General features: G+C 43.4%; 1 protein-coding gene across 4 annotated transcripts in view; it reads right to left on the reverse strand.

The window, feature by feature from the left end:
- LOC137373618 (latent-transforming growth factor beta-binding protein 2-like) overlaps positions 1-25,811 on the reverse strand; it is a 773,188-nt gene that overhangs the window by 49,213 nt on the left and 698,164 nt on the right. For 3 of the 4 annotated variants that reach the window (XM_068038661.1, XM_068038660.1, XM_068038664.1), the window contains exon 28: positions 12,301-12,444. The exons of the other annotated variant lie outside the window; for it this stretch is intronic. In XM_068038661.1, coding sequence (XP_067894762.1) covers positions 12,301-12,444 — 144 coding nt within the window. The remainder of the gene's footprint in view (positions 1-12,300; positions 12,445-25,811) is intronic. 4 annotated transcript variants of the gene reach the window in all.

The raw sequence follows: 25,811 nt of genomic DNA on the forward strand, positions 1-25,811 counted from the left end.
ATGTTTGACTAATTTGCTAGAGTTCTTCGAAGCTGTAACAAGCAAAGTGAATAATGGGGATCCTGTAGATGTAGTTTATGTGGACTTCCAGAAGGCATTTGATAAGGTGCCGCACAAAAGGTTAATACACAAGGTAAGTTCACATGGGGTTAGGGGCAATTTATTGGCTTGGATAGAGGATTGGCTAACCAACAGAAAACAGAGAGTCGGGATAAATGGGTCTTTTTCTGGTTGGCAAGATGTAACTAGTGGGGTGCCACAGGGTTCGGTCCTCGGGCCCCAACTATTTACAATCTCTATAAATGACTTGGATGCAGGGATAGAAGGTACTATAGCCAAATTTGCAGATGACACTAAAATAGATGGGACAGTAAGTTGCAATAAAGAAATAAGACATCTACAAATGGATAGGGATAGATTCGATAAATGGGCCAAAATTTGGCAGATGGATTTTAACATGGATAAGTGTGAGGTTATCCATTTTGGTCGGAAGACTAGAAAGGCAAATTATTATCTAAATGGAGAGAAACTTCAGAGTGCTTCGGTGCAGAGGGATCTGGGTGTCCTTGTGCATGAATCGCAGAAAACTAGTTTTCAGGTACAGCAGGTGATAAGGAAAGCAAATGGAATTTTGGCATTTATTGCTAAAGGAATAGAATATAAAAGCAGGGGAAGTGTTACTGCAACTGTACAAGGCATTGGTGAGACCGCACCTGGAGTACTGCTTACAGTTTTGGTCCCCTTACTTGAGAAAGGATGTAGTTGCATTGGAGGCAGTTCAGGGGAGGTTCACTAGATTGATTCCAGAGATGGGGGGACTTGTCTTATGAAGAGAGATTGAGCAGTTTCGGCCTTTACACTCTGGAATTTAGAAGAATGAGAGGAGATCTAATTGAGGTATGTAAGATGATTAAGGGGATTGACAAAGTAGACATAGAGAGGATGTTTCCTCTTGTGGGGCAATCTAGAATGAGAGGTCACTGTTTTAGGATAAGGGGTAGCAGATTTAAAACAGAGATGAGGAGAAATTACTTCTCAAAGGGTCGTGAATCTATGGAATTCACTACCCCAGAGTGCGGTGGATGCCGGGACATTGGGTAAATTTAAGGAGGAGATAGACAGATTTTTAATTAGAAATGGGTTGAAGGGTTATGGAGAATGGGCAGGAAAGTGGAGTTGAGGCCAAAATAAGATCAGCCATGATCGTATTGAATGGCAGAGCAGGCTCGAGGGCCTGCTCCTAGTTCTTATGTTCTTAGGTTCCCAGATTTTGGCTTAAATTCAGCCTCTTGGGATAAATGACTCCTTTAAAGGATCCTACATGAAATGAAATGAGCTTGGGTATTCTCAATCCAGTTTCAAGTGGAAAATTGTTCATATATTAGCACTGGTAAACTCACAAAGGCCACATAGAAAATGGAAAACATACACTGTTCCAGTGGGAGCAATTGCATTGAAGTTGGAGTTATGACATATCAGTCTATAAATTGCTATGTGCAACATTAACATACGAATGCTCACTACCTTTGTATAGCATTACTTTGTTACTTTAATGACGGCACTAATCAATTTATTTTAAAGCAGGCAGCACTTCTTTAAAGTAGCAAAGTACTGCCACAGCAACATGTTAAGTTTTTGTATGCTAATACTGTATTCTAATTCTGCATGCTGTAATTTCTAGGCTATTGTTAGACAGAGTAGATCTTGCCTGTGCTATGTGGAAGAACCATTCCTTGCTCTGTATTTACATCACTGAGTTTGATAAACACAAATATTTACCAAAACAATAAAAATGTAAACAATGGTTTTGTTTCCATGGGTTAGTTTGTTTTCCTTGCAGTTGATTATGTAGCTATTAAATATCACAGAAAGTCACTAGGTGGCAGAATTGCCCTTTGCAAGAAAATAGTTTACAATTTTTACCCCAAAAATATACTTTAGTCGTAAAATTTGTAAAGGTACATTACAATACAATTCAAGTGTGACAGTACATTGAGCAAAATACATTATGTGACACTCTAGGGTGTCTCACTTCACTTACAATGCAGATTACAAACAGATGATACATTTGCTGGTATCTTCCAACTTTCAAAGGAGGCATTCTGCTTGTGTTCCTCCTGATGCTCAACTTAGTTCCTATGAATCACCTCAGTTTGATCTTCTATGGAAAGCATCTTTTCCTTCCCTCATTAGAACCAAGTGTATATCCTTGGCCCATTCTTTATCTCACCTATATATTGCATTCCAGTGACATTATTTGGAAACATAGGGTATTTTCCATGTGTATTGATATGAGATATTTTGCTGGACTTTGAGACATTTATGTAGTATGCACCATTCTAGAGTCATAGAGAGATACAACACTGAAACAGGCCCTTTGGCCCACCAAGTCTGTGCCAACCAACAACCACCCAAGGGCGGCACAGTGGCGCAGTGGTTAGCACCGCAGCCTCACAGCTCCAGCGACCCGGGTTCAATTCTGGGTACTGCCTGTGTGGAGTTTGCAAGTTCTCCCTGTGTCTGCGTGGGTTTTCTCCGGGTGCTCCGGTTTCCTCCCACAAACCAAAAAGACTTGCAGGTTGGTAGGTAAATTGGCCATTATAAATTGTCCCTAGTAGAGGTAGGTGGTAGTGAAATATAGGGACAGGTGGGGATGTGGTAGGAATATGGGATTAGTGTAGGATTAGTATAAATGGGTGGCTGATGGTCGGCACAGACTCGGTGGGCCGAAGGGCCTGTTTCAGTGCTGTATCTCTAAACTAAACTAAACACCCATTTATACTAATCCTACATTAATCCCATATTCCCTACCACTTCCCCACCATTCTCCTACCACCTACCTACACTAGGGGCAATTTACAATGGCCAATTTACCTATCAACTGCAAGTCTTTGGCTGTGGGAGGAAACCAGAGCACCCAGTGAAAACCCAAACGGTCATAGGGAGAACTTGCAAACTCCGCACAGGCAGTACACAGAACTGAACTTGGGTCACTGGAGCTGTGAGGCTGCAGTGCTAACCACTGCGCCACTGTGCTGCCCGAATGTTGATACCTAACTTTACCTCTCTGCTACAATCCTTAGCTCCAAGTCCACTGGCTGGTAGCCTACTTCCAATTCCACACCTGCCTATATCTTTACCTTATACCATGCTCATCACATCAAGGTTTGATTTTCTCAACATTTTCCTTGTCTGCCTCGCAAGCTCCATCATCTGCTTTTTCAATTCTGGTCAACTATTTGCGCTGTCTATTCCTTTACTCAAAATTTGGTGATAGAGCTTTCAGCCATTTCATGTCCTTGTACTCTGGAATTCTCTTCCTAAACTCTTCTGCTGCATGATCTCTTCTTCTGCTTTCAATACGTTTCTCAAAACACACAGAATACCAGTATCAGCTCAGTTATTATCACTCCCATTTTTCACTCGGTGTCCTCCTAGCTTCTCATAAAATACCTGAGAATGTTGTTATAATTGAATCACTCTTGTAGTCTCGCTAACTAATTGGAGATTTTAAAAAACGTTTTGTTAATTAAATTTGTCCTCTGCTTAAATTACCATTTTTGGAACTTCAGTATTATTTTATTCTTCTGCTTATTAGCCTGGCAGTACTGTAAAGGGCTTTGTTTTCAGGAACCAACCTATCCCTATCTCTGTTTATTCTAATAGCTCCAAACACAATACTTGCATTGCATCTATTTCCTACAGTTTCCTTTCTTGGAAAAATATCCTGCACCAAATCACCATCTTGTCTTGTTTGGCAGTATAAGTCAGTAAAGTGGAGAACTCTTAGAGAATTATTTGCTGTTTATCCCTGGTTTAACTGCTGCTTTCACTCTTCTGATCTTTCTGTCTGGACCAGTGAAGTAATTGGTGTTATTCTAACTAGCATGGGAGGTTTCTATCACAATTGGTGCTGTAACTTGGTTCAATCAAGTCTGTTCCTTAGTTGTTTTGTAAAATAGCTGGCATCTTCATTAGTCCAAAGCACCCTGAGCCAACTTCATCTCAATTCATAACTTCTGTAAATCCACGATTGCAACTGTTAATTGCAGCTTTGTTGAAAAGAAACATTAACTGCCATCTTTCCATCCCTTTAATAGTCATTCACACTGGTCTTTTAACTTCTGTTATTCCCCTTTTCCAGTCCTCTTCTGTCCTGATGGCAGCATTTCTAATTCTACTAAAGAAAAAACTGTCTGGCACATTTTTCTTCTCCAAGTTTCTTCATAAGTCAGTCACTTGTGCTTCAGTTGATCCTGCCACCACTGTTCCTATCTCTTCCGCTTATCACTCCCTTGCTAATGATTCCATTCTACATTCAACAACTTCTTTCAGCTTGCATGGCCTCAGTACTTTCAAAAGGTTATTTTGATGAAAGAGTGAAAACAGGCAATAAATGGGTGCAGTGCTAATAAGACACACTTGTTTGAAAGTCTGGATTTAGCACACAATTTTAGTCCTAATTGCTGATTCCATAATTTGAACTTGCCTATAGGTGCTAAAACAGACACCTGCAGGTTTAGCACTCAAGTGCTGATTAGGTGCAATTTTCATGGAACTGTATATTTGGGCTCCACGCACCCACTTCCACAGAAGGTGTGGAATGGGCTGGCTGACCCACAGTGGCAGGTTTCAGGATGGCTCAGGAACCCAGTGAAATGGTGCACAGGTTCTCTGAAGTAGCACTGGAGGGCCTGGTGAAGGAGGTCCAGAGGAGGCGGGATGTCCCGTAGCTACAGGAGAGGTGGAGTCCACCTTGTTCTCCTGCCCTTCTTCCTCTCTCCTGCAGCAGCTGGTGCTGCTCTGCCCAGCCTCATCTCCTTCTCCCATTTGTTCGTCAGATCAAAGGGAATCCCTAGCAAGATGCTAGAATAAATGTTCTTTGGTCGCTGAAATCTCATAAAGTGTCCCAGAAAGCCTCCTGATGTGTTTCAACAGTCCTCTTTAATCCTCCAGTGGTAAGTAAACAGTGAAAGGTGATATTCCTTTAATTAATGTTCAGCAGCAACTAGTTTATTCCCCATCAGCTGGTTGCTGTTAGGCGAGGGCATTACTTCAAACATTAGCCACAAAAAATGCCATGCAGCCTCATTAATGAGTACTAGCAAGCAATTTAAGTGGAAATCAGCTGCTCAAAGATCCTCTGGGTAGCTGTTCATAGTGCAAGCTTCAACTCCCTTACCAAGATGGTATCTTGTGCTAAATGAGGGCTAAACTGGCATTTCAGCTCAATCCAAAATTGGCCAGTCAAAGGCTCTTCAGTGCCTGAATGAGCTATCAAAAATTGCCTGCACAATCTCCTCACTTTAGTGCAGTGCTTAAATCACAACATTTTGATCTCCTCTATGCCCCTCAGTGAACTGATACAAACCTTGGGCAAGAATTTCCAACACTCAGCGGTTTTGTGGGATTTTGATACTTCTGCCTATCCACATGATGTGGCCACTAAATTGCTCAACTTTGGGGCACCTTCATCTCCCAACTTGCATCAGTTGGGAAGCATCTCAAAGAATGTAGTAGATTATAAGCTAGAGCAAGTAGGTAGCAGGCTCAAAGGGAAAGTATGTTGGTAAGACAGCTTTTCAGTTCTATCCCTCTAGAAATGAAACCCCTCACCACTCCCTGCCCCCCCACCCTGGCAGCTGACTAACACTGAAAGAAGACTTGCGTTCAAGAAGGTAAGCCATAAGGTAGGGAAGCCTAGGGCAGGGGAAACGCCTCCTGACCTACAAGGAAACCATTGCAAAAATTAATTTACTCACCATGTTGGCTCTCTTGTGGGTTATGATTTTAACCTCTTGCATGCCCCATTTGAAGACCTTTTTAATCAAGAATCCATTGTTGACGAGAGCATTTTCAACTCCATTCCACAACATCCAGTTAGAGACGAGCTTGGAACTCTGCCAACGCCTATGGAGGTGATGAAAGCCATCACACAAATGAACAACAACAAAGCAGCAGGAGGTGATGGAATCCCCACTGAAATCTTTAAGCATAGAGGAGAGGAACTAACATTACAGCTCCATGCCCTCATCCTACAGATCTGGAATGAAGAGTAAGTTCTGAATAATCTCAAGGATGCTATGATTGTGACAATCTTCAAGAAAGGGGACAAACCCAATTGTGGAAAGTACAGACGCATCTCTCTGCTCTCCATTGCAGGAGAGATCATTACAAGAACCCTTCTGAACCGACTCATTACACTTGTTGAAGAGCTACTCCCCGAATCTCTATGTGGGCTTAGGCTATCAAGAGGCACAGCTGACATGATTTTCACAGCTCGCCAACTACAAGAAAAATGTTGCAGACAACATCAATCTCTCTACACAGCATTTTTTGACTTGACAAAGGCCTTCGACTCTGTAAATCGTGAGGCATTCTGGAAGATCCTGTTGAAGTAAGGATGTCCTCCAAAACTCGACACCATCCTTCGCTTGCTTCATGATGATATGCGAGTGGTGATCCTTAGCAACGGATTCATTACAGACCCCTTTGAGGTTAAGACAGGAGTTAAACAAGGTTGTGTCATCGCCCAAACCCTTTTTTTTGATCTTCCTAGCAGCCATGCTCCATCTGACTAGAGATGAGCTCCCTGCTGGAGTGCATCTTATTTATCAAATGGACAGTAAATTATTTAATCTCAGGCGACTCCAATCAAAAATTAATACCATCCTGACTTCAGTCATTGAGCTCCAATATGCTGATGATGCTGCAGTAAGTGCTGTGTCGGAAACAGATCTTCAGAGAATCATCGACGTATTTACTGAGGCAAATGAGAAGATTAGACTTGCACTCAACATTCAGAAGACCAAAGTCCTCCATCAGCAAGCTCCAAATGCACACGCCCCCGCCCATATGTTGTCACCTGGTCCATTTTAACTGCCCACTTGACTGGGTGGTTAAGATTAAAATTGCCTCTATTGAAACTTTTTACCTTTTTCACTCTTTCCTTCAGGCTTTAGATCTTTAGACCTAAAAAATCTTGGTGCACCCTAGTCAATACCTCCTGATTAACCTCATTTTCTTCTTCATTATTTTCAATCTTAGTGTCATCCTGAAATATGGGCCTTTGCTTTCAACTAGATTTTTCAATTTAAAAAAAAGTGATTTAACTGGTGACTGTAAATATAGTAAAGTATAGCCTCTGTTTGTATGTTGGTTATAAGTAACTATGTAATTGACATTTTGTACATTATTACGAAACTGCTCTTTGTTCAATAAACGCTTATACAGACACTAGAAAGGAAGAATTTTCACTTTTGTATTCCGGACACATGCCAGGAACACATAGAGGGAAATTATTCATGTCGAGCCCATAACTTACCACCCAAATGAATGGAAAATCATATGCTGGGATGCACAACTGCCTGAACTTTATGAATTGCAGGCGCGTTGGGCCGAAGGGCCTGTTTCTGTGCTGTAAAACTCTATGACTCTATTCTAGTTGCAATTGCAATTACTTTTGGTTACAAAATCGTTCAGGTTAATTGGCTTTGCCATGGGTTTTACTGCTTCAAGCACCATTTCAATAATAAGCAATGGTGTATTTAATGACATGTACTTGATAACTTTTTATTATTTCTATAGAGCGCAGATGTTAGCTGTGGGATGTTTTATTTTGTACAGAGGGAGGGCTGCTCTGTATGAGATGTATGAGAAGAGATTGAGTCGGTTAGGATTATATTCGCTGGAGTTCAGAAGAGTGAGCGGGATCTCCTAGAAACCTATCAAATTCTAACAGGACTTGACAGGGTAGATGCAGGAAGGATGTTCATGATAGTGTGGGAATCCAGAACCAGGGGTCATAGTCTAAGGATACGGGGTAAACCTTTCAGGACTGAGATGAGGAGAAATTACTTCATCCAGAGAGCAGTGAGCCTGTGGAATTCGCTACCACTGAAAGCAGTTGAGGCCAAAACATTGTATGTTTTCAAGAAGGAGTTAGATATAGCTGTTGGGCAAAAGGGATCAAAGGATATGGGGAGAAAGCGGGAACAGGTTACTGAGTTGGATGATCAACAATGATTATAATGAATGGCAGAGCAGGCTTGAAGGGCCGAATGGCTCCTATTTTCTATGTTAGTTTAATATCTTAAATGAAAGATGGCACCTCTGATGAGAGAACTAGGGGAAAGGAAGTGACAAGCAGAAATGAAAAAAAAAGAAAACTAAGGGCTGGATTTTATTCCCAACCAACGTCGGGTTCCGTGGCAGGAGGAGGAGTGGGGGGTGTGTGGCTGTTAAATTGGAGCACCAGCGGCCGCCATGGAACCCGACGCCGGGATTGCCGGGCTTGATCTTCTTGGTGGCAGGGAAACTCCGTGGCCGCCCCTCCACTGCTCTGCGACAGGACCCAAGGTAGCATATTTAAATTACATATTTGCATGAATTAAAATGCAAACTACAGTGATTTTACCTTCAGTTCCTGATCCTCAGCACAACATGAAGCACTCACGCGCCTTCACTTTCCTGCCAGGGAAAGCTGGCGCCACCGAGGTGGGGAAGGGGTGAACTCTACACACTGATGGGTGGCGGTGGCGAATGGGTGAACTCTGCACTAGGGTGCGGGGGAAGGGGAGAACTTTGCAGTCTGATGGGGGTGGGGCAGGAAGGGGTGAACTCTGCACTCTGATGGGTAGGGGTGGAAGGGGTGAGCTCTGTGTCATGGTGCACTGTTTGCAGGGCTAGCAGCCTTTTAAAAATGAGGCCAACATCTGCTCCTTCAACAGGTGATGGCGTGAATGGCATTGCCCAGGCCGCCACGTGATTGAGGGACACGGCTTCCATCAATATGTAAAGTGGCTGCCCGTCGTGTAATTGCAGTGGTGTGGGTCCCATGGGGGATGGCCATCATGTTCCGCGCAAATACAAAATCCAGCCTTAAGGTGTGAGCTTGAGTCTGCAAGCTACAGATGGAACAGCCCCACATATGATCCCTTATTTGAAGGCTACTGATGTCAAGATACTGTTGCATGATGGATATGAGGATGGGTGGATCTCTGTGCCACTCCACGCCACCATCCCTGTGGGTTAACGTTGCAGCATGCCGATAAAGAGGTGCAGCCAATTTTAAGCCACAAGTGACTTTTACTGTCACTCAATGTACCAGCTCCATGTTACATGTTCATTTCAAACGTCCTTGCAGCAAATGGTACAGCATTGCATTTCGCTGTTTGACCTAGATCCTCATAACACAGTTCCCTATGGCCATTGCTAGCTAGGTGTGCTAAGGCTAGCAGAAATGCTCAGTGGGTGCCACCAATCAGGTTACACTGACTGTTGACCATGTTCACATACCTTTCTTTCATGCAGTGCCATTGGAAACATGATATATTGTGATTGGGGTGCCTCTGTGTAAGCTTTCAACATTATGGCTAGTCAAACCAGGGGCGACGCCACATTGGATTTGGTACTGGGAAATGAACCCGGCCAGGTGTTAGATTTAGATGTAGGTGAGCACTTTGGCGATAGTGATCACAATTCGGTTAGGTTTACCTTAGCGATGGGCAGGGACAGGTATATACCGCAGGGCAAGAATTATAACTGGGGGAAAAGAAATTATGATGCGATTAGGCAAGATTTAGGATGCGTAGGATGGGGAAGGAAACTGCAGGGGATGGGAACAATCGAAATGTGGAGATTATTCAAGGAGCAGCTACTGCGTGTCCTTGATAAGTATGTACCTGTGAGGCAGGGAGGAAGTTGTCGTGCGAGGGAGCCGTGGTTTACTAAAGAAGTTGAAGCGCTTGTCAAGAGGAAGAAGAAGGCTTATGTTAGGATGAGACGTGAAGGCTCAGTTAGGGCGCTTGAGAGCTACAAGCTAGCCAGGAAGGATCTAAAGGGAGAGCTAAGAAGAGCGAGGAGAGGACACGAGAAGTCATTGGTGGATCGGATCAGGGAAAACCCTAAGGCTTTCTATAGGTATATCAGGAATAAAAGAATGACTAGAGTTAGATTAGGGCCAATCAAGGATAGTAGTGGGAAGTTGTGTGTGGAATCAGAGGAGATAGGGGAAGTGTTAAATGAATATTTTGCGTCAGTATTTACAGTAGAGAAAGAAAATGTTGTTGAGAATACTGAGATTCAGGCTACGAGGCTAGATGGGATTGAGGTTCACAAGGAGGAGGTGTTAGCAATTTTGGAAAGTGTGAAAATAGATAAGTCCCCTGGGCCAGATGGGATTTATCCTAGGATTCTCTGGGAAGCCAGGGAGGAGATTGCAGAGCCTTTGTCCTTGATCTTTATGTCGTCATTGTCGACAGGAATAGTGCCGGAAGACTGGAGGATTGCAAATGTTGTCCCCTTGTTCAAGAAGGGGAGTAGAGACAGCCCTGGTAATTATAGACCTGTGAGTCTTACTTCGGTTGTGGGTAAAATGTTGGAAAAGGTTATGAGAGACAGGATTTATAATCATCTTGAAAAGAATAAGTACATTAGAGATAGTCAGCACGGTTTTGTGACGGGTAGGTCGTGCCTCACAAACCTTATTGAGTTTTTCGAGAAGGTGACCAAACAGGTGGATGAGGGTAAAGCAGTGGATGTGGTGTATATGGATTTCAGTAAGTCGTTTGATAAGGTTCCCCATGGTAGGCTATTGCAGGAAATACGGAAGTATGGGGTTGAAGGTGATTTAGAGCTTTGGATCAGAAATTGGCTAGCTGAAAGAAGACAGAGGGTGGTGGTTGATGGCAAATGTTCATCCTGGAGTTTAGTTACTAGTGGTGTACCGCAAGGATCTGTTTTGGGGCCACTGCTGTTTGTCATTTTTATAAATGACCTGGAAGAGGGTGTAGAAGGGTGGGTTAGTAAATTTGCAGATGACACTAAGGTCGGTGGAGTTGTGGATAGTGCCGAAGGATGTTGTCGGGTACAGAGAGACATAGATAGGCTGCAGAGCTGGGCTGAGAGATGGCAAATGGAGTTTAATGCAGAAAAGTGTGAGGTGATTCACTTTGGAAGGAGTAACAGGAATGCAGAGTACTGGGCTAATGGGAAGATTCTTGGTAGTGTAGATGAACAGAGAGATCTTGGTGTCCAGGTGCATAAATCCCTGAAGGTTGCTAACCAGGTTAATAGGGCTGTTAAGAAGGCATATGGTGTGTTAGCTTTTATTAGTAGGGGGGTCGAGTTTCGGAGCCACGAGGTCATGCTGCAGCTGTACAAAACTCTGGTGAGACCGCACCTGGAGTATTGCGTGCAGTTCTGGTCACCGCATTATAGGAAGGATGTGGAAGCTATGGAAAGGGTGCAGAGGAGATTTACTAGGATGTTGCCTGGTATGGTGGGAAGGTCTTACGAGGAAAGGCTGAGGGACTTGAGGTTGTTTTCGTTGGAGAGAAGGAGGAGGAGAGGTGACTTAATAGAGACATATAAGATAATCAGAGGGTTAGACAGGGTGGATAGTGAGCGTCTTTTTCCTCGGATGGTGATGGCAAACACGAGGGGACATAGCTTTAAGTTGAGGGGTGATAGATATAGGACAGATGTTAGAGTTAGTTTCTTTACTCAGAGAGTAGTAAGGGCGTGGAACGCCCTGCCTGCAGCAGTAGTAGATTCGCCAACTTTAAGGGCATTTAAGTGGACATTGGATAGACACATGGATGAAAATGGAATAGTGTAGGTCAGATGGTTTCACAGGTCGGCGCAACATCGAGGGCCAAAGGGCCTGTACTGCGCTGTAATGTTCTAATTCTAATTCTAATTATCTTAGGTGTACCATCGAGTCATAGGAACAGGAGTAGGCCACTTAGCCCCCTGAGCCTATTCTGCCACAGTTCCTAGTTTCCCACCAATTAGAAAATATTCTGATTTGTATTTCATAGATCCAAAGTGGATGACCTCACATTTTCGCACATTGAGTTAATGAAACAATGACAATGTAACTTCCTGCTCCTGTCCACACAACTTACTGTTCCTGTTAACTTAGTGTCAGCTGCAGACTTGGATGTACAACTCTACTTCTTCATCCAAGTCATCAGTACGTACGGTGAAAAGCTGAGGCCTCAGTACAGATCCCTGGGAACACTGTAGTATTGTTTTCTGATCTGTGATTCCTTCAAGCACCTCTAGTAGCAAGGGCTGGATGAATTTACCCTACTGTACAAATGTTCATACATTTAATGTTATACATTTAATTTTACTAGGCCAGCATAAATACAGCAAACCAAGTAGAAGAGTGTATGTAAGAAATATGGATTAAGTACCAGACAGGAATTTTTTAAATCCATGATGCAATCTCTGGTTTCCAAGCTGCAAACTGCTAAATTGACTGTTGTTTCCACACATTCCAGTTGAACTTACCAATCGTTACACGAGGGTGACACTGGCCTCTTGCTGGATCAAAGTCTTCATTCTCATCCATGCACACACAGAAGAAGGAACCTTCAACATTTTCACAGAGAGCTGTTCCACAAACTCCATTCATCATCTCGCATTCATTAATGTCTAAGAATGAGAAGACAATGAATTTTTGATTAAAAATATCTCTTTAGTATTAGTCATCTGCTTTAGAATAGCAAAATAAAAACAAGCTGGGAAATATTACAATCCTTTAAAGTAATGTGTGCTGGTTGATCTCTAGCAATGAATATTGAGATATGAAACAAATATTCTTTTGAACAATCGATAAAATAAGATTTTCATAGGGTTGCATGCGCACCACTAATTTGTTGCTTAATCACTTTCCTGCTCTTGCTGGATCTTTGCAATCAAGTGCAATGCTTGTGCAGCAATTGTATGCGACTGTAGTGAGAATTCAGTATCGTGAATGAAAAGTAGCATACTTCCTTTGCTATAATGCTCAATTACCGTGGGCAGTAGGAGTGTATCATGTATAATCCTGTAAATACAGAATCATACAGCACAGAAGGAGACCATTGTACCTATCATGTCATACTGGCTCTTTGACAGAGAAATCCAATTAGTCTCAGACCCCTGCTCTTTCCCCATAGCCCTAAAAAATTATCTTTTTCAAGTATATATCAAATTCCCTTTTGAAAGTTACTACTCAATCTGCTTCCACCCCCCTTTCAGGCAGCGCATTCCAGATTATAATAATTCGCTGTGTAAAAAGTTTCCCCCTGGATTTATCACCTATTATCTGCAATTTGTGTCCTCTATGCCCTCCTAAACTGACCCTCTTGCTTGTGGAAACAGCTTCTCCCTAACTGCTCTATCAAAACCCCCTATAATTTTGAACAACTCTATTCTATTTCCCCTTAATGGTGAGATTTTCCCTTGTTATCTATTACGCCGGCAATAACAAACTAAACTAGTCTAAAGCTGGTCTTCAGTGCAACAGTGCACGGAAGCTACTTAACTTAAACAGTAATTTAGCAGGCTTTGATAAATGGTTTTAGCACATTAAAGCTAATGGGATAGGAGGTAATATACAGGGATGGATTAAGGACTGGTTAACAGGCAGAAAGCAGAGAGCAGGAATAAACGGTTCATTCTCACATGGCTGCATTTGCGGACACCGCAACCACTAGGTGCCACAGTACTAGCCTCGTCCACTGAAACTGTCTGCGACGTTCAGGCAGCTGCCAGGATTAAAGATGGCGCTGCTCAATTTAGAATTTAGCACAGAAAAACAAGACAGAAATCTGGTATGATACTGCCATTGAAATTGGGAACGTAAAGCAACTTTCTATAGTCGGTAAAGTTAACATTTACACTGTGAAGTTTATGGAGGAAATAACTCTTAATTGCGCAATCTCCCATTCTCCCAAACCACACATTCACACTCGCTACAGTCTCGCCGTTTCACACCACCCCCCCCACCCCCACAGCCGCTTGCTCCAGACCTTGCCACTGTTCCCCCACTTCCCCTTCCCTTGGCCGACTGTTCCCCGCTCTTCGCTTCCCAAACCACCAACGCCCAACACCCCACACCCCGCCCGCGCCACCCTGCACTCCGGCCGCTTGCTTGCCGCTTCCTCCACCTCGCTTGCCGCTTCCCCCACCCCACCACCCCCACAGACTTTAGCTCCAGGCTGCGCCACTTCCCTGCTCTCAGCCACTCGCTCCCACATTCAATCGTTCCCCATTGCGCCGCCCGAAGAAGCAAGGCGGGCCACAAGGGGTGATGGAGCGACCTAGGAGCAAGTGGCCGAGAGGAGGAAAAGTGACACGGCCGAGTGCTAGCAGCTGGAGGAGGGGGGGAGCGGGGAGCAAGTGGCTGGAGAGCAGCTGTGGGGGTGGGGGAGAGCAAGGAGTGGGGAGCGAGCGGCCAGAGAGCGGGGGGAAGCGGCTGGTTGGGAGGAGGGGGAGAAAGCGTTGCGGCCTGGAGCGACTGGCTGAGTGGGGAGAGTGGCCAGTGGGGCGAGAGAGAGTAGCTGAGTGGGAGGAAGAGGGCGAGGGGAGCGAGTAGCTGATGATGTCTTCCCGCGCATGCACCAATTAGTTCTGGCAAGACATAGGCTGCACGTGCGTAGCATCTCACTGAGCGCAGGCGACCGTTTGCACATGTGCACAGCTTGGAGCATTCTGATGACGTCGGTGGGCCGCTGCGTTTGTCAGGAGTCACTTTGTTCTCACAATGGCAGGCTGTGACTAGTGGGGTACTGCAGGGATCAGTGCTTGGGTCCCAGCTGTTCACAATATATATCAATGATTTGGATGTGGGGACCAAATGTAGTATTTCCAAGTTCACGGATGACACAAAACTAGGTGGGAATGTGTGTTGTGAGGAAGATGCAAAGTGGTTCAAGGGAATTTGGACAGACATAGTGAGTGGGCAAGAACATGGTAGATGGCATATAATGTGAAAAAATGTGAGTATATCTACTTTGGTAGGAGGAATAGATGTGCAGAGCATTTCTTAAATGGTAAGAGATTAGAAAGTGTAAATGTACAAAGGGACCTGGGTGTTCTTGTCAATAAGTAATTGAAAGCTATCATGCAGGTGCAGCAAGCAATTAGGAAGGGTAATGGTATGTTAGCCTTTATTGCAAGAGGATTTGAGTACAGGAGTAGTGAAGTCTTGTTTCAATTGTATAGAACCTTGGTTAGACTGCACTTGGAGTACTGTGTGCAGTTTTGGTCCCTTACCTTAGAAAGGATGTTATTGCCATAGAGGGAGTGCAACGAAGGTTCACCAGAATTGTTCCTGGGATGGCAGGACTGGCAACTTTCAGGCTTCTGACTTTTTAATAAATGCCGGAAAACTCTGAACTTGTCCAAGGTTCAGAGGTGCTGTCTCTGCTCTAAGCAGTTGTCAGCTGTGAAACTGACAGCTGTGATTTTTTTTCAAAACGGACCAACCATGAAATTGCTCTCTTGAGAGTTCCCGCTTTCTGCAATTGTCAGAGAGAGAGAGAGAGAGGGAGTGAGAAAAAGAGGGGGGGGGGGGACAGAAAGAGAGATGGGGACAGGAAGAGAGAGAAAGGGAGGGAGAGAGAGAGAGGGAGGGAGGGGGCAGAGAGAGAGGGGTAGAAAGAGAGAGGGTGACAGGGAGAGAAAGAGGGCAGAGAGAGGGGATGGGGGGAGAGAGCAGAAAGAGAGAGGGGGACAGGGAGAAAGAGAGAGGGGGACAGGGAGAAAGAGAGATGCGCACAGGGAGAGAGAGAGCACAGAGAAAGAGAGAGAGGGGAAGAGAGGAAGGACAGAGAGAGAGGGGGTAGGGAGAGAGGGGGTGACAGGGAGAGTGGGGGAGACAAGGAGAGGAGCTCAGGGGGGAGAGACAGAGTGAGAGAGGGGAAGTACAGGGAGAGAACAAGGGGGGTACAGGGAGAGAGAAAGGGGTTTCAGGGGAGAGAGAGAGAGGGGCTGGAGGCAGAGAGAGAGAGGGGGCAGAGAGAGAGGTGGGCAGAGAGGGAGAGTGGGCAGGGAGAGGGGAGCGACTACAAAGACGGGGGAGATGACACAGATAGGGGGAACACAGAGAGGAGGGAGAGAGAGCGAGAGAGAGGAGCTGGAGAAAGAATCAGACATGGAGAGAGAGATGAGGGAGAGAGTGATCAAGATCACTCCTGACAGATGGACATACTTCACATCACTACAAGTGGGCAGGCAAACATTGACTACTTGTGCAAACAAAAAAATGCCAAATATCTCACCAAATCAGTGTCCAACATAGTGAAGAGAAAATAAGTTAATAAATTAGTCTTCACATTTAAAGCTTATTGATAAAAATGCACATTTGTTGTTGCCTTGATTAATAGTAAGATACATTTTAATGCCTTTATCTTTCCGAAATTGTCTCACCAGCTCCCTATGTAAGATTAAAATTGTAATATAGCCCCCACGCGAGAAGGTTGGACACCCCTGCTTCAAGTCTTTAACCTTTAAGCTTGGTTATTTTAAAACACAAGTTTAAAGGCTTGTGTTCTGTAAAATCATTTCAAAATGGCAAAAGTCACTTAGGGAATGTCTTGGTTTCTATGCTCTGGCATGCATTACATTCACCTGGGACACAAGCTCAGTGACATGTTGAAAGTTGCTGAACCTTTACTTCTATATAAGTGTCGCAATTCCACTGCTTTCATGAACTTGTATTGAGGGGAAAACAGGCAAGAAAATGCAAGGAATCTCCAGAAGTCAGCACTGTAAGTTCCTCAAGAATAGAACAGTATGGTGTAATAGGATTGAGTGATATTGGTAAAAAACAGGATGTTGCTGGCCCATATACAACAGTTAGTAAATACAATGTAATGGATTGTTTTAAAAACCTTAATCTCTGAAGAAGTGTCTGTGATTTCTTAACAAAATATATGCTGCATTTGCAGTTTTAAAAACTGTCAGGGAAGACATAGTAAAAAATTATGTCTCAATGACCATTTTAGAAACAGTCAGTAACTGTTTTACTTTGCTGCGAATTGGATTAAAGGACAAATTTTACAAGTATGTCAAAGACCAGTAACTGCAATGTGCATCATTTACTATCCATCTTGAGGACAGATAACTGGAGTGGCCAATGTCATTTGAAAGTTGTTCGTATCATACAATTACATTACATTAAAAGTGAACCTTTGCTAACAGGTAATAGATTTGGCTTGGACATAAATTGGTTAGTCTGGAATACAATCTTACAGATAGTGATTAAACCTTTTGTAACAACCGATCAACTGTTTTGCAGAACAACTTTTTGTTAGTAATTATCTTGTCAGAGCTGAATCAGAATCGACAGTGATAGACTGAGATATAGACATAGGTGAATTTAAGAGAAACATTTTATTGGAAGAACTGAAGGGTACTCTTTATTTGTAATTGTGTTTATCTAATTGTTGTCACTAGCTTTGGTGAGAAAATGACATTTTGTCCATGAGAGATGCTGTTGTTTGTGTATTTTAGAATCCAGGACCTGGTTTCACAGACTGTCAAGAAGAATAATCTAGTCCTGGCTACCTACTATTAATCTCTCTGTCCCTTCCTGCCCCACTCTGCTTTTCAGTTTTTCATGACTCTTCTGAAGTACTATCTGCTTCACACTATGTAAGTCTCCTGATTTCGAGATGACTGCCCTTTTGTTGGCTGCCCTGTCTTCAAATACATATTACAATCAGGTGGAGAAGTTGCACAAACAGAGCCAACCATGAGTTAAATTGTCTTGTGACAACAGCAGTGTGAGGAATGGTCCATCGTCCTATTGCTGATTTTTCTACTGCCTCACCTCAATGACCACAATAACAACTCTCTCCTTGAGTTTCATAGTTTATTGGATGAATTTGCACTACTAACACAGTGTGAATCTACAGAGGTCATCTGATAAGATCCATCTACAACCCCTGACATGATGTAGCTAGCTCTACTCTGTCAACAAAAGTAATTCTCATTGGCATTGCTTGCTAGCTAGCCAATACATTTGTATTGCTCTCCACTGATGTATGCTCAGCTACTTTAATTATAGGGAGAAATGTGTTTTAAATCAGACTGTGTTTTTATGGCATTATTTTGGCTATACACTTTATATAGTCCTTAATTGCCCCAATGTCCGTGGCTGAGTCAATAGTTTTGTCAAATGTCCGAGGTGGAACATTTCAGTGCCTATCTCTTTTCTAAACTCATCAGCCAGAGGAACATTCCTATCCACATCTACGCTGTCATGCCCCTGTAAGAATTTTGTAAGTTTCAATGAGATCACCTCTGTTCTTCAAAACTCAGGCCCAGGCCCAGTTTCTGCAATCTTTCCTTGTTTGTTAACCAATTCTCAATCTATAGCAGTATATTACCCCCAATCCCATGTGCTCTTATTTTGTTTACTGATCTCCTATGTGGGACCTTATCAAAAGCCTTTTGAAAATCCATATACACCATATCTATTGGTTCTCCTTTATCTATGCTACAAGTAACATCCTCAAAAAACTCCAACAGGTTTGTCAAACATGATTTCCCTTTCACAAATCCACACACTAAAATTAACTTTATTATTCCTGATTTGGGGAGAATGAAAAATAATCTGGGAATCCTGATTTAGATCCAGTTGCTCCATTGGAAAGCAAACATTTCTGGATATGTGTGGACATGGCTCAGTGTTTCTTTTCTTGAAATCTAATTTCTGGTTTTAGACGATAGTCATATAATTGTAAGCAAACTGCTGATGATATCCTCTGAACGTCACAATTGGATTACTGCCTTGTATTCAGTAAATCCCCTTTTCAACAATGTCTAAAATGCCACTTTGCTAAATCTCTCAATTTATCTTGACATGTATAAAGTCTGTGCTTGGTAACAAACGTGTACTGCTACCAAATTGACTTTTTTAAAAAGTGCAATTAATGTAGTGAAATACCTGTCTGCAGTTCCAGAAAGTATATTAAATTTCCTTAAGGTTATAAATGCCTTTCTTAAAAATGTGCTTTTGTGAAGGGAAAGATGGTATGATTGTTTAAACAGTAACTTAAGAAAATAGCCACACTCCCAATCACCCAGCTCAAGATTTGTGTTGGATCTCACTTGCTTCGTAGAGCAATTCCAATTCCTCCTGTTCAACAGTCAAAAAACTGTAAGAAGTTGAATGTTTAACACACCTTGTTTCTTACTGGGGACTTAAAAAGATTTACCACAATACCAGTATGTACCAGCCAGTAATTTATATGGACAAGGGTCACAACACACTATTACATAAATGGAATTTGGGGCTGTGTTAGACCATTCCAAACATTAATCTCAGATTGAATTTCAGATCATTTTGATGTTAGGAAAACAACAGGATAATAATGGCATTTAAAAGTTGCACTGTTGAATGACATTAACCATTACTGCCTAAGGGGAGCTTATAGGATTTTGCTTATTATTTCAGCATTTCCAATTTAGAGATAAAATTACCATATTCAGTTAGAGTACAGATGCATGAAATGAGAAATAAATCAACAGTGTTATCATTGTTAATTGACAGTTGAAAAAGTGGTGACTGTCAGCAGATATAAGCAGTAGAAAATTTGCTTTCCAGCTAAATGAACACGTTTTCAAGTGGCAGGCAGTGGTCCTTCAGGCTTGCTAGATACAGCTAACAACAGTGGGTAGATTTTGATTATTAAGTGACTGGCAGCAGAGCGGACAAGGCTGGCTGTCGGATCTCTCAGGCAGGAAACCCAGTTCATTTTGCTGGCTAAGCTCATTAATATGCTGTCAGTGAGTTGCATGCCCCGAGAGGGCTCCACGTTGGTGGGTAGAAAGGTAGGCTAGGGAGCATTCGTGAAGGAGGAAGGCCAGAATGACATTATTCTTGTAGATAATCCATACTCCTCCCAGTTCCACAAAAATAATTTAATGTTATTACAATTGCATCAGGATCCGATGCACTTTGTATTCACGTATTTAATTAATGAGACTCCTGCCTGATTTGGGCCATCTAGCAGGAGGCCCTGGGAAAAATGGTGACAGAGTGGGAATCAGGTGGTAAGTTGATCACCTTGACCTTAACTCCACTACTTCCCATTTTAGCTGATTGAACAGAGTTAAAGGCCCCATTAATAACTCTGAGGCGCATTTGGAGAAGGGGCGGGGGTTGGGGGGAAGTGGGGGCGGTGATGTGGTTGGTGCTATGATATTGGGTGCAAAACCCTGAATAAGTTTCAGCATGTTGGTTTTTGGTATTTCAATGGAACCACCTCATTAGAATATTACTTCTGGGTTTGGTGTTGAATGCGCAACAGCAGGAATAGTGCAGACCCATATGATGCAATCTTAACCGAAGCACTTAAAATGATCAATTCAAGGATAACATCTGTAGGACTTAGGAATTGCAACAAGTGAGGGAAAGTGGTGTAATGGATTCAGGGCAGTCACAGTTACACCAAGATTTAATAACAGATCCCTTGCTGCACTGGTGTAGTGAGGAGTCAGAGATAGATTCTCCAGCAATGGAAGAAACCTCCAGTGGCAAATAAGAAGGCGTGGCTGGAGTTAGCCAAGGAAGTCAACAGCGGGAGCATTGCGCCATGCTCATGGATTCAGGGTAAGACATACTTTAATGACTTAACTAGGTCAGGATAGGTGTAATTGCTCACACTTACTTATCTTGCAAGTGCAACCATTGTTATCTTTCTATGCACTTCCTCACATCTTCATCCAGCCATCCACCATTGTCGCTCATCTTGATCCTTTTGCAATCTGACACCTTTCTCTGGTGGTCATCTTCACCAAATGCAGTATCCACTAAGAGAACTGGAAAGTCTGTCAGGGAAAGGTCTCCTTCAGTAATGAGGGCCATTGTTACAGTTACCATCCAGGACAAAGCAGCCCGCTTGATTGGCACCCCATCTACAAACATTCAATCCCTCTACCACCGACGCACAGTAGCAGCAATGTGTACCATCTACAAGATGCACCGCAGCAACGCACCAAGGCTCCTTAGACAGCACCTTCCAAACCCGCGACTTCTACCAACTAGAAGGGCAAGGGCAGCAAATGCATGGGAACACCACCACCTGCAAGTTCCCCTCCAAGTCACACATCATCTGGACTTGGAAATATATTGCTGCTGCAGGGTCAAAATCCTGGAACTTCCTGCCTAACAACACTGTGGGTGTACCTACACCACATGGACTGCAGCATGAGAACATAAGAAATAGGAGCAGGAGTATACCATATGGCTGTCGAGCCTGCTCCATCATTCAATAAGATCATGCTTCAATTCCACTTTCCCAGCCATTCCCTATATCCCTCAATTCCCTGAGAGACCAAAAATCTAACTATCTCAGCCTTAAATATATTCAATGATGGCATTCTGGAGTAGAGAATTCCAAAGATTCACAACCTTTTGAGTGAAGAAATTTCTCCTCATCTCAGTCCTCAATGATTGGCCTGTCATACTGAAACTGTGGCCTAGATTCCCCAGCCAGGGGAAACAATTTCTCAGTATCTACCCTGTCAAGTCCCTTCATAATCTTGAATGTTTCGATGAGACCATCTTTCATTCTTCTAAATGCCAGAGAATATAGACACAATTTACTAAGCCTCTCATCATAGGACAACCCTCTCATCCCAGGGATCAATCTAGTGAAACTTCGCTGTACTGCCTCCAGTACAAGTATATCCTTCCTTAAATATGGAGATCAATTGCACACAGTATTCCAGATGTGGCCTCACCAAAGCCCCGTACAATTGTAGCAAGACTTCTTTATTGCTGTACTCCAATCCCATTGCAATAAAGGCCAACATGACATTTTCTTTCCTAATTGCTTACTGTACCTGCAACATAACATTTTGTGTTCCTCCTCCTAACAGCACTGTTGGTATATCTACACCCCAATGACTACAGTGGGTCAAGACGGCAGCTCACCACCACCTTCTCAAGGGCAATGACAGATGGGCAATAAATGCTGGCCTAGCCAGCGACACCCACATCCCATGAATGAATAAAAAAACAAGCTTCTCCAGTACCTTTTCTCTGCTGATATTAATTACCTTAATTTCCTCACTCTTATTAGCCCTGAGGTTACTCTCTATTTCTGGGATGTAACTTGTGTCTTCTACTGTGAAGACTGACACAAAATATTTGTTCAATGTCTCTGACATTTCAGCAATCCCCATGATAATTTCTCCTGTCTCTGCTTCTCAAGAACCAACATTTATTCTAGCTATTCTTCTTTATATACTTGTAAAAGCTCTTACCATCTGTTTTTATACTCCTGACCAGTTTAATATTCTATTTTTTCCCTATTTATCAACTTTTTGGTGGCCCTTTGCTGGTTTCTAAAACAATCCCAATCCTCAGACTTACTTCTATTCTTTGTAACATTATAAGTCTCTCTTCAATTCTAACACTATCCTTAACCTGCTACTATGTCACGTATGGATCCTTCTCGCTGAGTTTTTGTTTTTCAACAAAATGTATTTTTGTTGAACATTTTGAATTGTTTCTTTAAATGTTTCCCACTGTTTATTTACTGCCATACCTTTTAGTCTACTTACCGAGTCAACTTCAGCCAGCTGCCCCTCATACCTGCGTAATTGGCATTATTTAAGTTTAAGATTTTTGTTTGTGATTAGAGTATGTCGTTTTCAAACTTAATGCAGAATTCAATTGTATTATGATCACTGTCTGTCAGTGGATCTTTTACTATGACATTAGTAATTAACCCTGCCTCATTGCACAATACTAGATCTAAAACAGCTTTATCCCTAGTTGGTTCCACAACATATGCTCCAGGAAAGTGTCACAAAAGCATTCTACGGGCTTATCTTCCAGACCACCTTTACCAATTTGATTGGTCCAGTCTATATGAAGATTAAAGTTCCCCACAATTATTACATTACCTTTTTTACAAGCACCAATAATTTCTTGTTTAATGCTCTGTCCAATAGTATAACTACTGTGTGAGGGCCTATAAACTACTCCCATCAGCGTTTTCTGACCTTTGCTATTCCTAATCTCCATCCATACTGATTTTACTTCCTAATTTTCTCATTAATATCCTTATGGCATCCTTTATTATCAGGGCTACCCCTCCTCATTTTCCATTCTGCCTGCCTTTTCAAAATATTGTGCACCCTGGAATATTTATTTCCCAACCTTGGTCACAGGGCGGCACAGTGGCTAGCACCGCATCTCACAGCTCCAGCGACCTGGGTTCAATTCTGGGTACTGCCTGCGTGGAGTTTGCAAGTTCTCCCTGTGTCTGTGTGGGTTTCCTCCGGGTGCTCCGGTTTCCTCCCACATGCCAAAGACTTGCAGGTTGATAGATAAATTGGCCATTAGCAATTGCCCCTAGTATAGGTAGGTGGTAGGGAAATATAGGGACAGGTGGGGATGTGGTAGGAATATTAGTGTAGGATTAGTATAAATGAGTGGTTGATGGTCGGCACAGACTCGGTGGGCCGAAGGGCCTGTTTCAGTGCTGTATCTCTAAACTAAACTAAACCTTGTAACCATATCTATGAAATGGCAATTAGATCTAAACCATTTATCTCTATTTGTGCCAATAGTTCATCTATTTTATTGTGGTTGCTCCACACATTCAGATGAAGTAACTTCATTTTTTTTACTACTATTCCCTGCATGGACCTTCTTCTCTGATGCACTATTACTGTTTAACTCTGTCCCTCTCATCTTGTCTTTATCTACATCAATATACTTTTCTACTGCCTCAGCTTTTATCTTTGGATTTCTAAATCTCCCTTCACCCAAACCCTCCTTGCCCCTGTTAGTTTAAAGCCATTTTTCCCTACTCTGACCATATTTGCTGGTGCACACTTATGTTTGTAAGCTTTGTCCCTTCCTGTCATACTCTGGTTACCATTACCCATATCGTTGCCCTGCACTATTACCTTGTCCTTTCTCATTAACTTTCCAAATCTCCCCTCGCATGTACCCTCCACCCCACCACCCCACCCCCCGCCCCCACTACTTCATTTAAAGCCCTCCCTACAGCCCTAGTTAAATGACTCACCAGGATACTGGTCCCAGGGTGGTCCTGGCGAAGACCTTCCCATGGTATAGCTCCCTTTTTCCCCAGTGCTGGTGCCAGTGCCCCATGAATTGAAACCCACTTCTCCCACACCAATCTTTGAGCCATATATTCATCTCTCTGGTTTTATTTACCCTATGCTAATTTGCTTGTGTTTCAGGTAGTAATGCACAAATTATTAACTTTGTGGTTCTGCTTTTTAATTTAGCCCCTAACTGCTCATACTCCCTCAGCAGAAACTCTTTCTTAGTCCTAACTATGTTGCTAGTACCCATGTGTACCACGACAACTGGATCCTTCCTTTCTCACTCCAAGTTCCTCTCCAGCCCTGAGGAGATGTCCTTAACCATGGCACCAAGCAGGGAATGCAGCCTTTGGGATTCATGCGCTTGGTTGCAGAGAATAGTTTCTATCCCCCTAACTACACTGTCCCCTACTATAACTATATTCCTTTTAACTCCCCCCACTTGAATGGCCCCCTGCACCAAGGTGCTGTGGTTAGTTTGCTCATCTTCTCTACAATCCCTGCTTTCGTCCACACAAGCTGCAAGAACCTGGAACCTGTTGGACAATTTCAGGGGCTGAGGCTCCTCCATTGCTACCTTCTAGGTCCTCACTCGCAATCATAACCTCCTGACCCTGATCACGGACCAAATCAAAAGTACATAGCCTGAGGGGTGTGACTGCCTCCTGGAACAAAGTGTCTCCCTCTCTGATGCATCACAATGTCCAAAGCTCAGACTCCAGTTCATCAACTCTGAGCTGAAGTTCAAGAAGATGGCCCACCACCAACTTTTCAAGGGCAATCAGGGATGGGCAATAAATTCCGGGCTTGCCAGTGATGATGGCATCCCTTGAATGAATAAAAAAAAAATCCCTTCGTGCCTGTCTTATGGGTGTCTTTGCCTGTCCTAGCGCTCCTACACAGTGTTACCCTCGTGACTGCAGCATGGCCGATGGAAGGTTGCTGAGTTTCATTGTGGGAGACTGTAAATGGCCTTGCAGAAGGATCTTGAGCAGCTCTGTGCCTTTGGACTGCACCATCTTGGCATGAACATCAACAGTTTGAGCTGGCTGGCTAGAAAGGTAACAGCAAGGGCACGGGTGTAGGTATAGTAGTGGGTGCATGAATGCTGCCATCCTGAGAGAGAACAGCAGGGTCATGCACCACAGAGCCACTGGCATTCCTTCAGGGTGGCACCTCAGCAATCCCAGTAATCTGCTGGAGGACAGATTGTTGCACTTCTGTGAGAGTCTGTTTGCCCCTTTGAGCACTGGTATCTGAGCCTTCATGGCACCAAGCTTGGATCACATAACCTTAGTCTGAGCTACAGCACTGAGAAGTTGGCTGGTTTCTGCCTGTGCTGCAATGGAAGGTGAGACATTGGCCACCAGATGCTGCATCATGGCTGGGTCTGCAAGTGCCATCATGAGACTGACACCACAGCCACACTGGAAAGAACGGGGTGCAAGCTCTGTGCGATGCCATGTGCCATGTTGGAGCCAGACTCCTCCATATTCCATGACAGTGAAAGGACGCTGTATTGCAGGCCTGCCAATGCGCCAGTATCTGTGCATGCATCAGTGTACAGCCGCTGGCAGCTGGTCCAGAGCAATGGGATGGAGTCATAGAGTCATGCAGCACAGAAACAGGCCCTTCGGCCCATCAGGTCTGTGCCAGTCATCAAGCACCAAACTATTCTAATCCCATTTTCCAGCACTTGGCCTGTAGCCTTGTATGCTATGGTGTTTCAAGTGCTCATCTAAATATTTCTTAAATGCTGTGATGGTTCCTGCCTCTACCACCTCTGGCAGTGCGTTCCAGATTCCAACCACCATCTGGGTGAAATTATTTTTCCTCAAATTCCCTCTAAGCCTCCTGCCCCTTACCTTAAATCTATGTCCCCTGGTTATTGACAACTCCGCTAAGGGAAAAAGTTTCTTTCTATCTAATCTATC

The sequence above is a fragment of the Heterodontus francisci genome, chromosome 9 (assembly GCF_036365525.1).
Source record: "Heterodontus francisci isolate sHetFra1 chromosome 9, sHetFra1.hap1, whole genome shotgun sequence".
NCBI lineage: Eukaryota > Metazoa > Chordata > Chondrichthyes > Heterodontiformes > Heterodontidae > Heterodontus > Heterodontus francisci.